We start from the raw sequence: 10,986 nt of genomic DNA, 5'->3' as shown, positions 1-10,986 counted from the left end.
ACACACACACACACACACACACACACACACACACTCTATCTCCCCCTTCTCTCCCCGCAATCTCTCTCTTCCTTTGCTCCCTCCCTCACCCCACCACCTCCTGTGTCCCCTGTGTACTAGCCACCATTCGCAATGCTAGGGACACTCTCACCCTACCTATCCAGTGAAGCGCACCTGCCTTCTGGTAGGATTCATGGGAGAGGACGAGAAGGAATCAATTCACACCATTTCAGATTGTATGATCCCGCGTAGTTCACAGACAGCACCCGCGCCCCTGGAGTTCCTAAAACAAAAGAAATTGCTTTAAGTTTTATCTCTTATCAGGTGTTTTGCCTGCATGAATGTCTGTGTACCGCTTGCATGACTGGCCCAAGGAGGCCAAAAGAGGGGACCAGATTCCCTTGGACTGGAGTTATAGATGGTTGTAAGCCATGGTGTGGGTGCTGGGATGTGAACCCTGGTCCTCCAGAAGAGCAACCGGTGCTCCGAACTGCTAGGTCATTTCTCTAACCCTTTTTTTGTTTTGTTTTTTCTTTTTTTTAAAATTTATTTATTTATTAAGGATTTCTGCCTCCTCCCCGCAACCGCCTCCCATTTCCCTCCCCCTCCCCCGATCAAGTCCCCCTCCCTCATCCGCTCCAAGAGCAATCAGGGTTCCCTGACCTGTGGGAAGCCCAAGGACCGCCCACCTCTATCCAGGTCTCATAAGGTGAGCATCCAAACTGCCTAGGCTCCCCCAAAGCCAGTACGTGCAGTATGATCAAAACCCACTGCGATTGTTCTTGAGTTCTCAGTATTCCTCATTGTCCGCTATGTTCAGCTAGTCCGGATTTATCCCATGCTTTTTCAGACCCAGGCCGATACAGGGTTTCTCTGTGGTTTTGGAGCCTGTCCTGGAACTAGCTCTTGTAGACCAGGCTGGTCTCGAACTCACAGAGATCCGCCTGCCTCTGCCTCCCGAGTGCTGGGATTAAAGGCGTGCGCCACCACCGTCCGGCTCTAACCCCATATTTTATGAAGGTTTTTGTTTTTGAACCAGGGTTTCTCTGTGTAGCAGCCCTGGCTGCCTTGGAACTCACTCTGTAGACCAGGCTGGCTGCAAACTCAGAGATCTGCCTGCTTCTGCCTCCAACTCCTGAGTGTTGAGATTAAAGGCATACACCACCTGGCATTTTCCAAAGATTTTAATGGGAGTAGGGGAATGCTTGATTATTTAGAACACATAAAATAAAGTTTAAGCCGGGCGATGGTGGCGCACGCCTTTAATCCCAGCACTCGGGAGGCAGAGGCAGGCGGATCTCTGTGAGTTCGAGACCAGCCTGGTCTACAGAGCTAGTTCCAGGACAGGCACCAAAGCCACAGAGAAACCCTGTCTCGAAAAACCAAAAATAAAATAAAATAAAATAAAATAAAGTTTACTATTTCCAAATGTTCTTTCTATATCCAGTGGAAAAAATAAGGCAGTGTCATAAACCTGTGAGTGCGGTTCTGTCTCCCTCTGTATTTTGTAGCTGAAGGAGTTGGGACTCAGTAAGACTTCTATTCTCGGAGTTACACAGCTAGTAAGCGCAGAACTGAATTTCAAGTCCACATCTAACAGCAAAGTCGGCGCTATTGAACTTCCTCTCTTCCTTCCCCGGAAGTTGTGGGTGTGTTCTTTTTTTGTTATTTGAGACAGGGTTTGTCTAAGTAGCCCTAGCTGTTGTCCTGGAACTCTCTCTGCAGACCTGGCTGGCCTCGAACTCAAAGATCCACTTGCCTCTGCCTCCCGAGTGCTGGAACTAAAGCCGTGCGCCACCACCACCCGGCTGCGGATGTGCTTTCTGTCTGCACTCGGGCTCTCTCCGTAGAAGAGAAGTCTGGCCCGTTTTTAGAAATATTTCCCCATGCTCACCATTGTCTCTGAGCCTTTCAAGGTGTTTGGTATTCTAGTATTAAAACCAGCTACTCTGTGAGCTACAACCCACAGCAAGCTTTCCCTGTGCCTAGGCTGCCAGCCACAGTGGTATTTACTGCTTATACCAGGAGAAAGAGCCTTAGCAAGGGTGGGCAAAGTCTTCCTCTTCAAAGGCTCCTTGGCTCAGCCCAGGTGGTGTTTCTCTGTCACTAACCTGTTCCTCCTTCCAGGACAGCTCTAAAGGGCACAGGTGTTAAGCCTTTTGAAGTCCTCAGAGGACAGAGCGACTGTGGCCAGAGGGGCCGTGCATGTGCCGGAAGAGGCTGTGAAGTTTGTTTCCTGGCTCTACCCCACCCCTGACACAGACTTTGGGTCTGTCCAGCTGCACAGGAAACCTCACATCAAGGGCAGGCTGGCCCCTAATTGTTACACTCTGTGATGATTGTGAAGTCAGCTCACAGCACAGCCACCCCACCCAAACTAAGGGTGGGACCTTTGCCTCAGTTTCTCTCTGCTTCCTGTCAGCTGGTTGTCCTGCACGGTGGTGACAGCTCCGATCTCACCCACACCAGATGGCAACAGGGGTGTTCTGTAAAGTGGGAGGTGGGGAGGAGGCTGTACCGAAGAAGAAGGAAACCCTCAAAAATACAAATGTGGTTGACAAACTGCTGAAGCCCTGTCCGAACCCCAAGTTTACTAACCGGTCCATGGCTACCAAAGGTCTCCCGCTCTCCACAAGACGCAACTTGGTCAACTACTTAGAAGAAGACACCTCCAATGTCATGTAAGATGCAATTCTGGGTCCTCCTTTTGAAGGCTCGGGGAGCTTTGCAGCCCACTCTGGGGTCCCTGGGAAGAACAAGACAGCAGGTCCCCACGCATCCCCTGAGCCCGGCGTCAGTTCTGAGTGCATGCGCATTGCTGGCTCTAGGAGACCCTTCGGGATCAGTTACAGTTTCCTTTGCTCTTGTAGGTGCTCGGCACCTGCACTCTGCCATTCCAGGCTTCTCTCCTTCATTTCTCCCACTTTGCTGTCCTTCCTGCCCTCCAGCTGAGGGTCACTGGTCCTCGTAGTAAGTCCGGGTTCCCTCTGCTTCATACCACAAAATTCTTTCCCTCTCAGCAAGAAAGTATAGTTTGGAAGCCCGGCAGTGGTGGCGCACGCCTTTAATCCCAGCACTTGGGAGGCAGAGGCAGGCAGATCTCTGTGAGTTCGAGACCAGCCTGGTCTACAAGAGCTAGTTCCAGGACAGGCTCCAAAACCACAAAGAAACCCTGTCTCAAAAAACCAAAAAAAAAAAAAAAATATATATATATATATAATAATAAGGAAACTTTTAACTTTAACATAGTAAAACTATGTATAACAAAACAGGTATCAAGCAAGAATTACACTTACAATATTTAGTCTATTTGTATTTGGAAAATTAAAGAAAATATCCTATCATCTATTTTATCTTTGTGAGTCTAAAATTTCATATCTAATTTATCTTTTATCGTAACTAAGGAAAACTGTAACTATCTGTCTTCAACTTCATCAAAGACCCCAGAAGGATATAATATTACCTAAATAAACAGAAAGTGCCTTGTAAGCAACTTTCAAAACTCTAGATTTGACAGAAACATCTCACTGCCTGGACAGTCACCCAAAGTTCTTCTGTAACATTGGGGCATCCATCTTCAGCCTATAGGCCCATAGTATCTAGCAGACTTTTTCATGAAGCAGGAAATTTGAAAGATCAACCGTTTTGCCTATATTGCAGTGTGTCAGTCACTTTCTTTTGTGTCCTGCAGAATGTCTGGCAGTTTATTCTCTGAAGCAGGAACTCTGAAGTACTGTCCCATCTTGTTTTGGCAAGTTTAGTGGTCATTTTAGGGGTCTAAGCATGTCCAGTTTATACAGTATATTGAGATCAGTCCAGACAAGAGCAGTTTCTTGCCCAAATGGCTAGCCTTGTCATGTTGAAGATAAATTCCATAATGAATTTCTTCAATGCCCATCAACCTCTCTGAAGTAATTGGTGCTGCCAGAAGCAGACAGGTCTCACTGCTGAAAAAAGTTTAAGTTCTTAAACCATTTTAAATGCCATATTCTGTAGGCCTTTGACGTGTTGAAGATTAGTTATCCAACTGAAATATATCTCTATATATCTAGGACACCTAAGTAATGTATTTAAAAGTTTGATTATTGCAGATGACTATCTAATAATCTGTATTTCTTAACTATACATTACATCTTTAAATGATCTGAACAGACACAATAAACAAGACCAGAAATACATATATAAGCCGGGCTGTGGTGGCGCACACCTTTAATCCCAGCACTCGGGAGGCAGAGGCAGGGGGATCTCTGGGAGTTCGAAGCCAGCCTGGTCTACAAGAGCTAGTTCCAGGACAGGCACCAAAATTACAGAGAAACCCTGTCTCAGAAAAAAAAAAACATATATAGTGTAACAAAATCAACCTTAAATTTGTATTAATAGTCCAAGATCCATACTAATGGAAAGTATTCATCTCTATGTCATATCCCTTTCCTATTTTTTTTAGAAATTGACTGTGATCATTCATTGTTTATAACCAACCCTTTTAAAATAAAAACAAACATTTATAAACAGTCATTAATTATTTATAACCAACCCTTTTAAAATAAAAACAAACATTTATAAACAATCATCATTTTGGGAATTTAGGTGTAGTTTTCTCCAAACTACTATCTGCTGTTTGTTGGGCAAAGTATTTTTAGGGTTTGTGGAGACGTTTTAGGGGGGGTCTTGTTCCATCAAACCACATTGATCTGTAAGGAATCCACAGGTTCTTATCCTCTGTGCAAACAAAAGCAGAACTTCTTTTCCAAAGTAACAGATATTTAGACTCAAATTTTGAAGTTGAGATATCTTTAAAACATATACGTTGATTTAACTTAGCTGCTCCCAGAATCAAATCTCTCTTTGCAGTCAAGAAATTATAAGAAAACATAATAATATACAGAATCAAGACTGTGTATATATCATCTTTATGTAACTTAGTTTATTACTTTTTAATATTTATTTTATCTTTACTTCTTTGATTTATGACTGTCTATACTCTTTCTTCTCTCTCTCTTAAGCCCATGTACATTTATCTAACACTGTGACCCATTCAGAGGTTTTTTTGACCTCTGTGTGTCACGATTGCCAAGCTCCAGTAGGTGACTGAGATAGAGATTCTTAGGACGGTCTGAATAAATGATGCCAGCATCCTGACACTTCAGCCTACAAATACAGAACTTAAAGAAAAAGAACATCTGCTCCAAATGTCCTTCAAGGGCCAGTGTTGGGGTGAGGGATGAATATTCTAGACTGATCCAGGTATCTCAGGATGTTGGTGGTAGTAGGGAGCTTCATAAGGTCCATGAAGCAAACAGGAAGTAGGAATCTGGACTAGACTAATTTAGATTGGGACCTCTTTACAGAGCAGGAAATCTTAGCTGGTAGAAACCAGAATAACAATGATTAGACACAGAATCAGAAGTCCCAGAGCATATCACAAGGGAAGGATCAGTCTGTGATGTTGAGTTTTAGTCATAGGTATGTATGGGTCAAAGTTGTTCTTTTAAGGAGTTGAAAGCTAACTTTTTTGGATTGGAGCACTTCATCAGCAAAACAATACAGGACCGTGTATTTCCTTTATAATATCAAAAAAATAGTAACAATACACATACCCATGCAGGGACTGGAGAGATGGCTCAGTGCTTAAGTGCACTGGCTGGTCTTCCAGACAACCGGAGTTTGTTTCCCGGCATCCAAATGATGTCACAACTATCTGTAACTATAGTTCCAGGGGATCCAATGCCCTCTTCTGGCCTCTGCATGCTTGTGGTTTATATACATACATGTGGGTAAAACACCAACACACATAAGTTAAAAAGCAACAAATATTCATGTGACAAAAAGACATGAGATGGACAAAATGGTTAAAGCTTCTGCTACATGTATAAGTACAGACAATTCAAAACACAACACAGACCAAACACCAAGTTTTGTTGTATGTGCTGAATAATGCCTCTTATTTATATAGCGTCTAAAGACATGCAAAGTAATAGGCCTTGCCTTGGGTTAATATACATATGCAACAAGCTTAAGATGACACATAGTGAATAACAAACAGAAAAAAAAATTACTCTGCTGGCTGTGTTTACTGGAGGAAATGCAGTGTGAGACAAGCATCCGGCATCCGAGGGTGTTAGTAATGCTAATGTCTTAATTTCTGAAGTTGGATGAGAGCAAATAAAAGCGTAATATGTTAGTCTTGGTGTGTGTCTAAAATACCCCCTAATTAAAACAAAAAACAAAAACAAATGGGGGATGTCTTAGTTACTGTTCTTTTGTTGTGAGGAGATACCATGACCAAGGCAGCTTATAGAAGAAAACGTTTAATTGTAGGCTCGCTTATGGTCTCAGAGGACAAGCCTAGTATCATTATGGCGGCAAGCACGGTGGCAGGTGGGCAGGTGTGGTGCTGAAGCAGTAGCTGAGAGCTTACATCTGATCCCCAAATTGCAGGGGGAGAAAGGGTAGGGAGAGCCTTGTGCCAGCTTTTTTTTTTTTTTTGGTTTTTCGAGACAGGGTTTCTCTGTGGCTTTGGAGCCTGTCCTAGAACTAGCTCTTGTAGACCAGGCTGGTCTCGAACTCACAGAGATCCGCCTGCCTCTGCCTCCCGAGTGCTGGGATTAAAGGCGTGCGCCACCACTGCCCGGCTGTGCCAGCTTTTTTTAAGATTTATTTTTATTCTATATGCATTGGTGTTTTGCCTGCATGCATGTCTGTGAAGGTGTCAGATCTCCTGTAATTAGAGCTACAGACAGTTGTGAGCTGCTATGTAGGTATTGCCTGGGAATTGAACACAGGTCTTGGAAGAACAGCCAGTGCTCTTAACCACTGAGCCATCTTTCCAGCCCCAGTGCCAGCTCTTGAAAGCTCAAGCCCTGACTGCTGTCCAACAGAACCCATCATACAGGAGTCTTGATGAGTGACAGGGTGGATGTGACAGTGCATGATCTCAAATTTTTAATAAAAAAAAGTTCAAACCCTATGTACAGTGATACACTTCCTCAAACAAGGCCACACCTCCTAATTCTTCTTCAAGAGTTCTACTAACTGGGGATCAAGCTTTAAACATATGAACCTGTAGGAGCCATTCTCATTCAAACCACCACAGGGAACAGGGAGATCTACCCATCTCTGCCTCACAAGTGCTGGAATTAAAGGTGTGTGCCACTGCCACTAAGCAAGGACCCCCCCCCTTTTTTTTTTCAAGACAGGGTTTCTCTGTGTAGCTTTGGAGCCTGTCCTGGAACTAGCTCTGTAGAACTCGCAGATTCTCCTGAGTGGTGGGATTAAAGGCTTGTGCCACTACCACCTGTTTGTTTTGCTGTGCTTTTTATTTTTAGTCCACACAGGTCAGACTGATGTAGGACTTTTGATCCTCCCACCTCAGTCTCCTGAGTGCTAGGATTACAGATGTGTTTGGGTCACCACACCCAGGGGAACAAGAGCATTCCTCCAGTGTATTGCACATAAAATAGACTATTAATTTTATATACTTCACAATATTGCTAAATGTCATTAGAGTTAAGTTAGTACAAATTACATTAAACATGAAGTAATAGTAAAAAACTGTTAGCAAAAAATTATTTCAATTTATTACTTTCTTACTAGGTACTTGCAGACATTTCTCTCTACTCTGGTTGGTTGCTGTGGTCATTTTCTGGAACACTTGCACCCTATTTTGGTGGGAGGATTTAAAGTTTTAGCAGTTTCTCAAATTGTGGTTCTCAGAGCATTTAATATGAGAACCATCTGAAGATCTTATTTAAAATGTAGCTTCCATGCCTTCTGGAAACCAGGAACCGATAATCTGCAGGTTTTTTTTTTTCTTTTACTTCAAAACAGGGTTTCTCTGTAGCTTTGGAGCCTGTCCTGGCATTCAGTTTGTAGTCCAGGCTGGCCTTGAACTCACAGAGATCCACCTACCCACCTGTCTCTGCCTGGAATGCTGGAATTAAAGGTGTGTGCCACCACTGCCCGGCAAGAATCTGCAGTTTAAGTGATGGATTTGAGGCCCAGCTGCCGCTGAGCCAGCATGTTCCACAGTTGGGGATACTGGTAGAGTGAACCCCCAGGCCATGTGCTGGGGTTCCTCAGGCTGGATGGGTTGGGGTGGCCTCCTTCACCTGACACCCATTATCTTTTTCACTCCAGGAAGCAGATACCAGCGGATGATTCAGAATTCAGCTCAGATGACACTAGTCTGTCCCCCATTTCATCCACCCTGTTGAACCCCATCAAACTGGCTGTGACTCAGCCCAACAGCAGCTTCTTCGCTGGGATGCTGGAGGGTGAGTTGAACAAACTCAGTTTATCATCAATGGCCAAAAACACAGAAAAGGAGAATCTGGCCATCTGTCCCCATTCATCTAACGTCCAAATGGCCCCCAAGGGCCTGTTGGACCTCGACAACTCCGCACTGGACACAGACACCTCGTCAACACGCTCTGAGTCTTCTGTGGTCATGGATGTACCGGAGGCCCCCTTCATCTGCGAACACACTGTTGGCGATTCCACAGCTGTGGTATGTCTTTTTCTTGGCGAGGGCTTACAGTGTAGGCACCGACGTAAGCACCATGGGGAGTGTGAAGGCATCGTCACAGCATTCCAACCTCAAGTTCATGGTTTAGGAAGGGAGGCGGGCAGGGGTCTATGGAGTCTATGGAGTTTTAGGGCAAGATGAGATGGGGTCACTGCTTCCCTGCTCAGTGCAGAAAGAGTAGTTTCTCAGGATTTCCAGCTGAGCAAGGGCTGGAACTGGGAAGTATAGAAGTGAGCAGTAGCCTCGGTGTGTCCCAGCATCTACCCAAGGGCTACTGACAGTCATGTTCCTCCAGGACACCTTGTCACTACCTAGACTCCCAGGTTCCATCTCTAGAGAGTTTGTGCACTGTTTAAATAGGCCCAGGAAACAGAAACATATAAGTCCTTGGATGTTGAGTTAGATTTCTTTTTCCTTTTTTCTTCTTTTTGAGACTGGGTTTCTCTGTAGTTTTGGAACCTGTCCTGGAACTAGCCTCGAACTCACAGAGATCCTCCTGCCTCTGCCTCCTGAGTGCTGGGATTAAAGGAGTGTGCCACCACCGCCCAGCGTTTTTTTTAAAAAAACGTATTTATTATGTATGCAGTGTTCTGCCTGCATGTAAGCCTATACGCCAGAAAAGGGCAGCATAGATGGTTGTAAGCCACAAGGGGATTGCTTGGAACTCAAGACCTCTGAAAGAACAGTCAGTGCTCTTAACCTCTGAGCCATCTGTAGTCTGTCATTTAGTTGCTGTGTGGTGTCCTCTCTGCAGGTGGAAAGGCTGGTTTGCACAGGTAACTTTCAGCTGACCAATTAGGTCTATGGAATGAGGAGCACCTATGGTGGAGTGGTGGTGGAGTTCCTCCCCTTCCCAGTGCTGCTGGGCAGGTGTGGCTGCACTTTCCTCCAGACCTGCCTGAGTGAGTAGGAAGAGGAATGGAAGTGCCACCGTGACTTATCCCCCCGTGGGCCAGGCCAGACCTGAAGAAACCCGGGCTCTCTCTTCCCCTAGATTTCCTGGACTTATGCTGTGGGCAAGCAGCAGGTCAGCTTCTACCAGGTGCTGCTGCAGGAGGCAACCAAGCAAAACGACAAGGAGATGCCCAAGGTCAAGAACCGCCCCTGGATCTTCAACAAGATCCTGGGCACCACTGTCAAACTGATGGAGCTGAAGCCAAACACGAGTTACTGCCTTACTGTCCGTGCAGCCAACACAGCAGGGGTGGGGAAGTGGTGCAAGCCCTATAAAGTAAGTCGCAGCAGCAGAAAGGCCCAGGGCTTGGGAGGAAAGTCCGATCCAGAGAATTAAGGCACCGAAGGACAGAATCATTGGCCCAGATAGGTGAGACATAAAAGCAGGGAACCAAACAGGAGGCAGGAACCCTTGCCTCCCTAAATCTCATGTACTTGCTTAAGCCTGGGCCAACAAGCATTAATTCCAGACTGTTGTCTCCTGGGAGGTTTAGGGGTTAAGCTGTCCAGGGCCCAGTAGAAATGCAAACTGGTAATTAAAGTAGTATTGCTGCAGTGTTCATTTTCCAAAGCCCTGAGTTCTCATATACCGCAACCCCAATAATTGTGAATGGACCAGGAATTGTGAGGCGAAAAGGGGAAGAGAACAAAGGAAACAGCTTGCAGGTGTCAGGGCCTTAGGGTAGAGAACTCCGCAATGACTGTGTTGCATAAGGCTAAGATCTAGCTCACTTAGCAGCAAGAGGGTGATGGAAGATGAGGGAAGGACCTGCCTGGGACAGCATCCTGAGGGTACTCGTTCTGTTTCAGTTTGCAACTGTACCTACTGACTTCAACAGCTTCCCTGAGAACAATCCCATCCACGTCACCGTGCAGCGCAAACAACCTCAGCGGAGAACCGTGTCTATGGCGACGGAGGAGATGCGGAGGCTGGAGGATCTGGAATACCTATATCCATATTAGGGGGTGTGGGTTGAGGTTATCCCTTGCCCACTGTCAGCCTTGGTCCTGGGTCCGCAGGGACCAGAACTGTGAGATGTACTATACCACCAAGCACCAAGCCAAAGAACCCCTAGTTACCCTGTCAGCCAAGGGCCTGGGGCAAATGTACTGGAACCTCACCCCTGGGTTGGAGCCAAGGATAGACACGAGCCCCATTCACCTAGAGACACTTCAGGCTGGGCCAGGCTCAGCCACTGCCCAACAGCTGCTAGGTACCCTCCTTCCTCCCTGGCCTGGGCTGGTTCCCAGTCCCTCATTAAAGAACTGAAGGCCCAACCAATACACTGGAAGTCTGCTTCATGTTGCCGTAGTCCTAAACTGAGCCAGAGAACGAGGCTCTTGTCAGAAGCAAGAGCCCAGCACGAGAACAAGGACGGCTAGGTGACAGACCGACACTCAAGACTAAGAGCCCAGCTTTGGAGGAATGTTCCGGCCTGGCTAAATCCTAGCTCTTCCCCCTGATGAGGTACAAGAAGGTCATTGTGTCCTGGGGCTCTGCATAGCTC

At 45.9% G+C, this 10,986-nt stretch overlaps 1 protein-coding gene across 1 annotated transcript; it reads left to right on the top strand.

Moving 5' to 3' along the window:
• Positions 1-2,469: 2,469 nt before the first annotated feature.
• Positions 2,470-10,441, top strand: Fndc8 (fibronectin type III domain containing 8). Its single transcript, XM_075942295.1, has 4 exons — positions 2,470-2,681; positions 8,137-8,506; positions 9,519-9,755; positions 10,289-10,441. The coding sequence occupies exons 1-4, from the start codon at positions 2,470-2,472 to the stop codon at positions 10,439-10,441; spliced, it is 972 nt and encodes a 323-aa protein (XP_075798410.1).
• Positions 10,442-10,986: the final 545 nt, after the last annotated feature.

Source organism: Microtus pennsylvanicus, chromosome 11 (genome assembly GCF_037038515.1).
Source record: "Microtus pennsylvanicus isolate mMicPen1 chromosome 11, mMicPen1.hap1, whole genome shotgun sequence".
NCBI classification, from domain to species: domain Eukaryota; kingdom Metazoa; phylum Chordata; class Mammalia; order Rodentia; family Cricetidae; genus Microtus; species Microtus pennsylvanicus.
Note: the sequence above shows the minus strand (reverse complement) of the source record. Positions and strands in the feature narration are given on the sequence as shown.

Coding starts and splice junctions, on each gene's coding strand:
- Fndc8 (XM_075942295.1), top strand. CDS start 2,470: ATGGCAACAGGGGTGTTCTGTAAAGTGGGAGGTGGGGAGGAGGCTGTA. Junction 2,682..8,136: donor GAAGACACCTCCAATGTCAT/GTAAGATGCAAT, acceptor TTTTCACTCCAG/GAAGCAGATACCAGCGGATG. Junction 8,507..9,518: donor TTGGCGATTCCACAGCTGTG/GTATGTCTTTTT, acceptor CTCTTCCCCTAG/ATTTCCTGGACTTATGCTGT.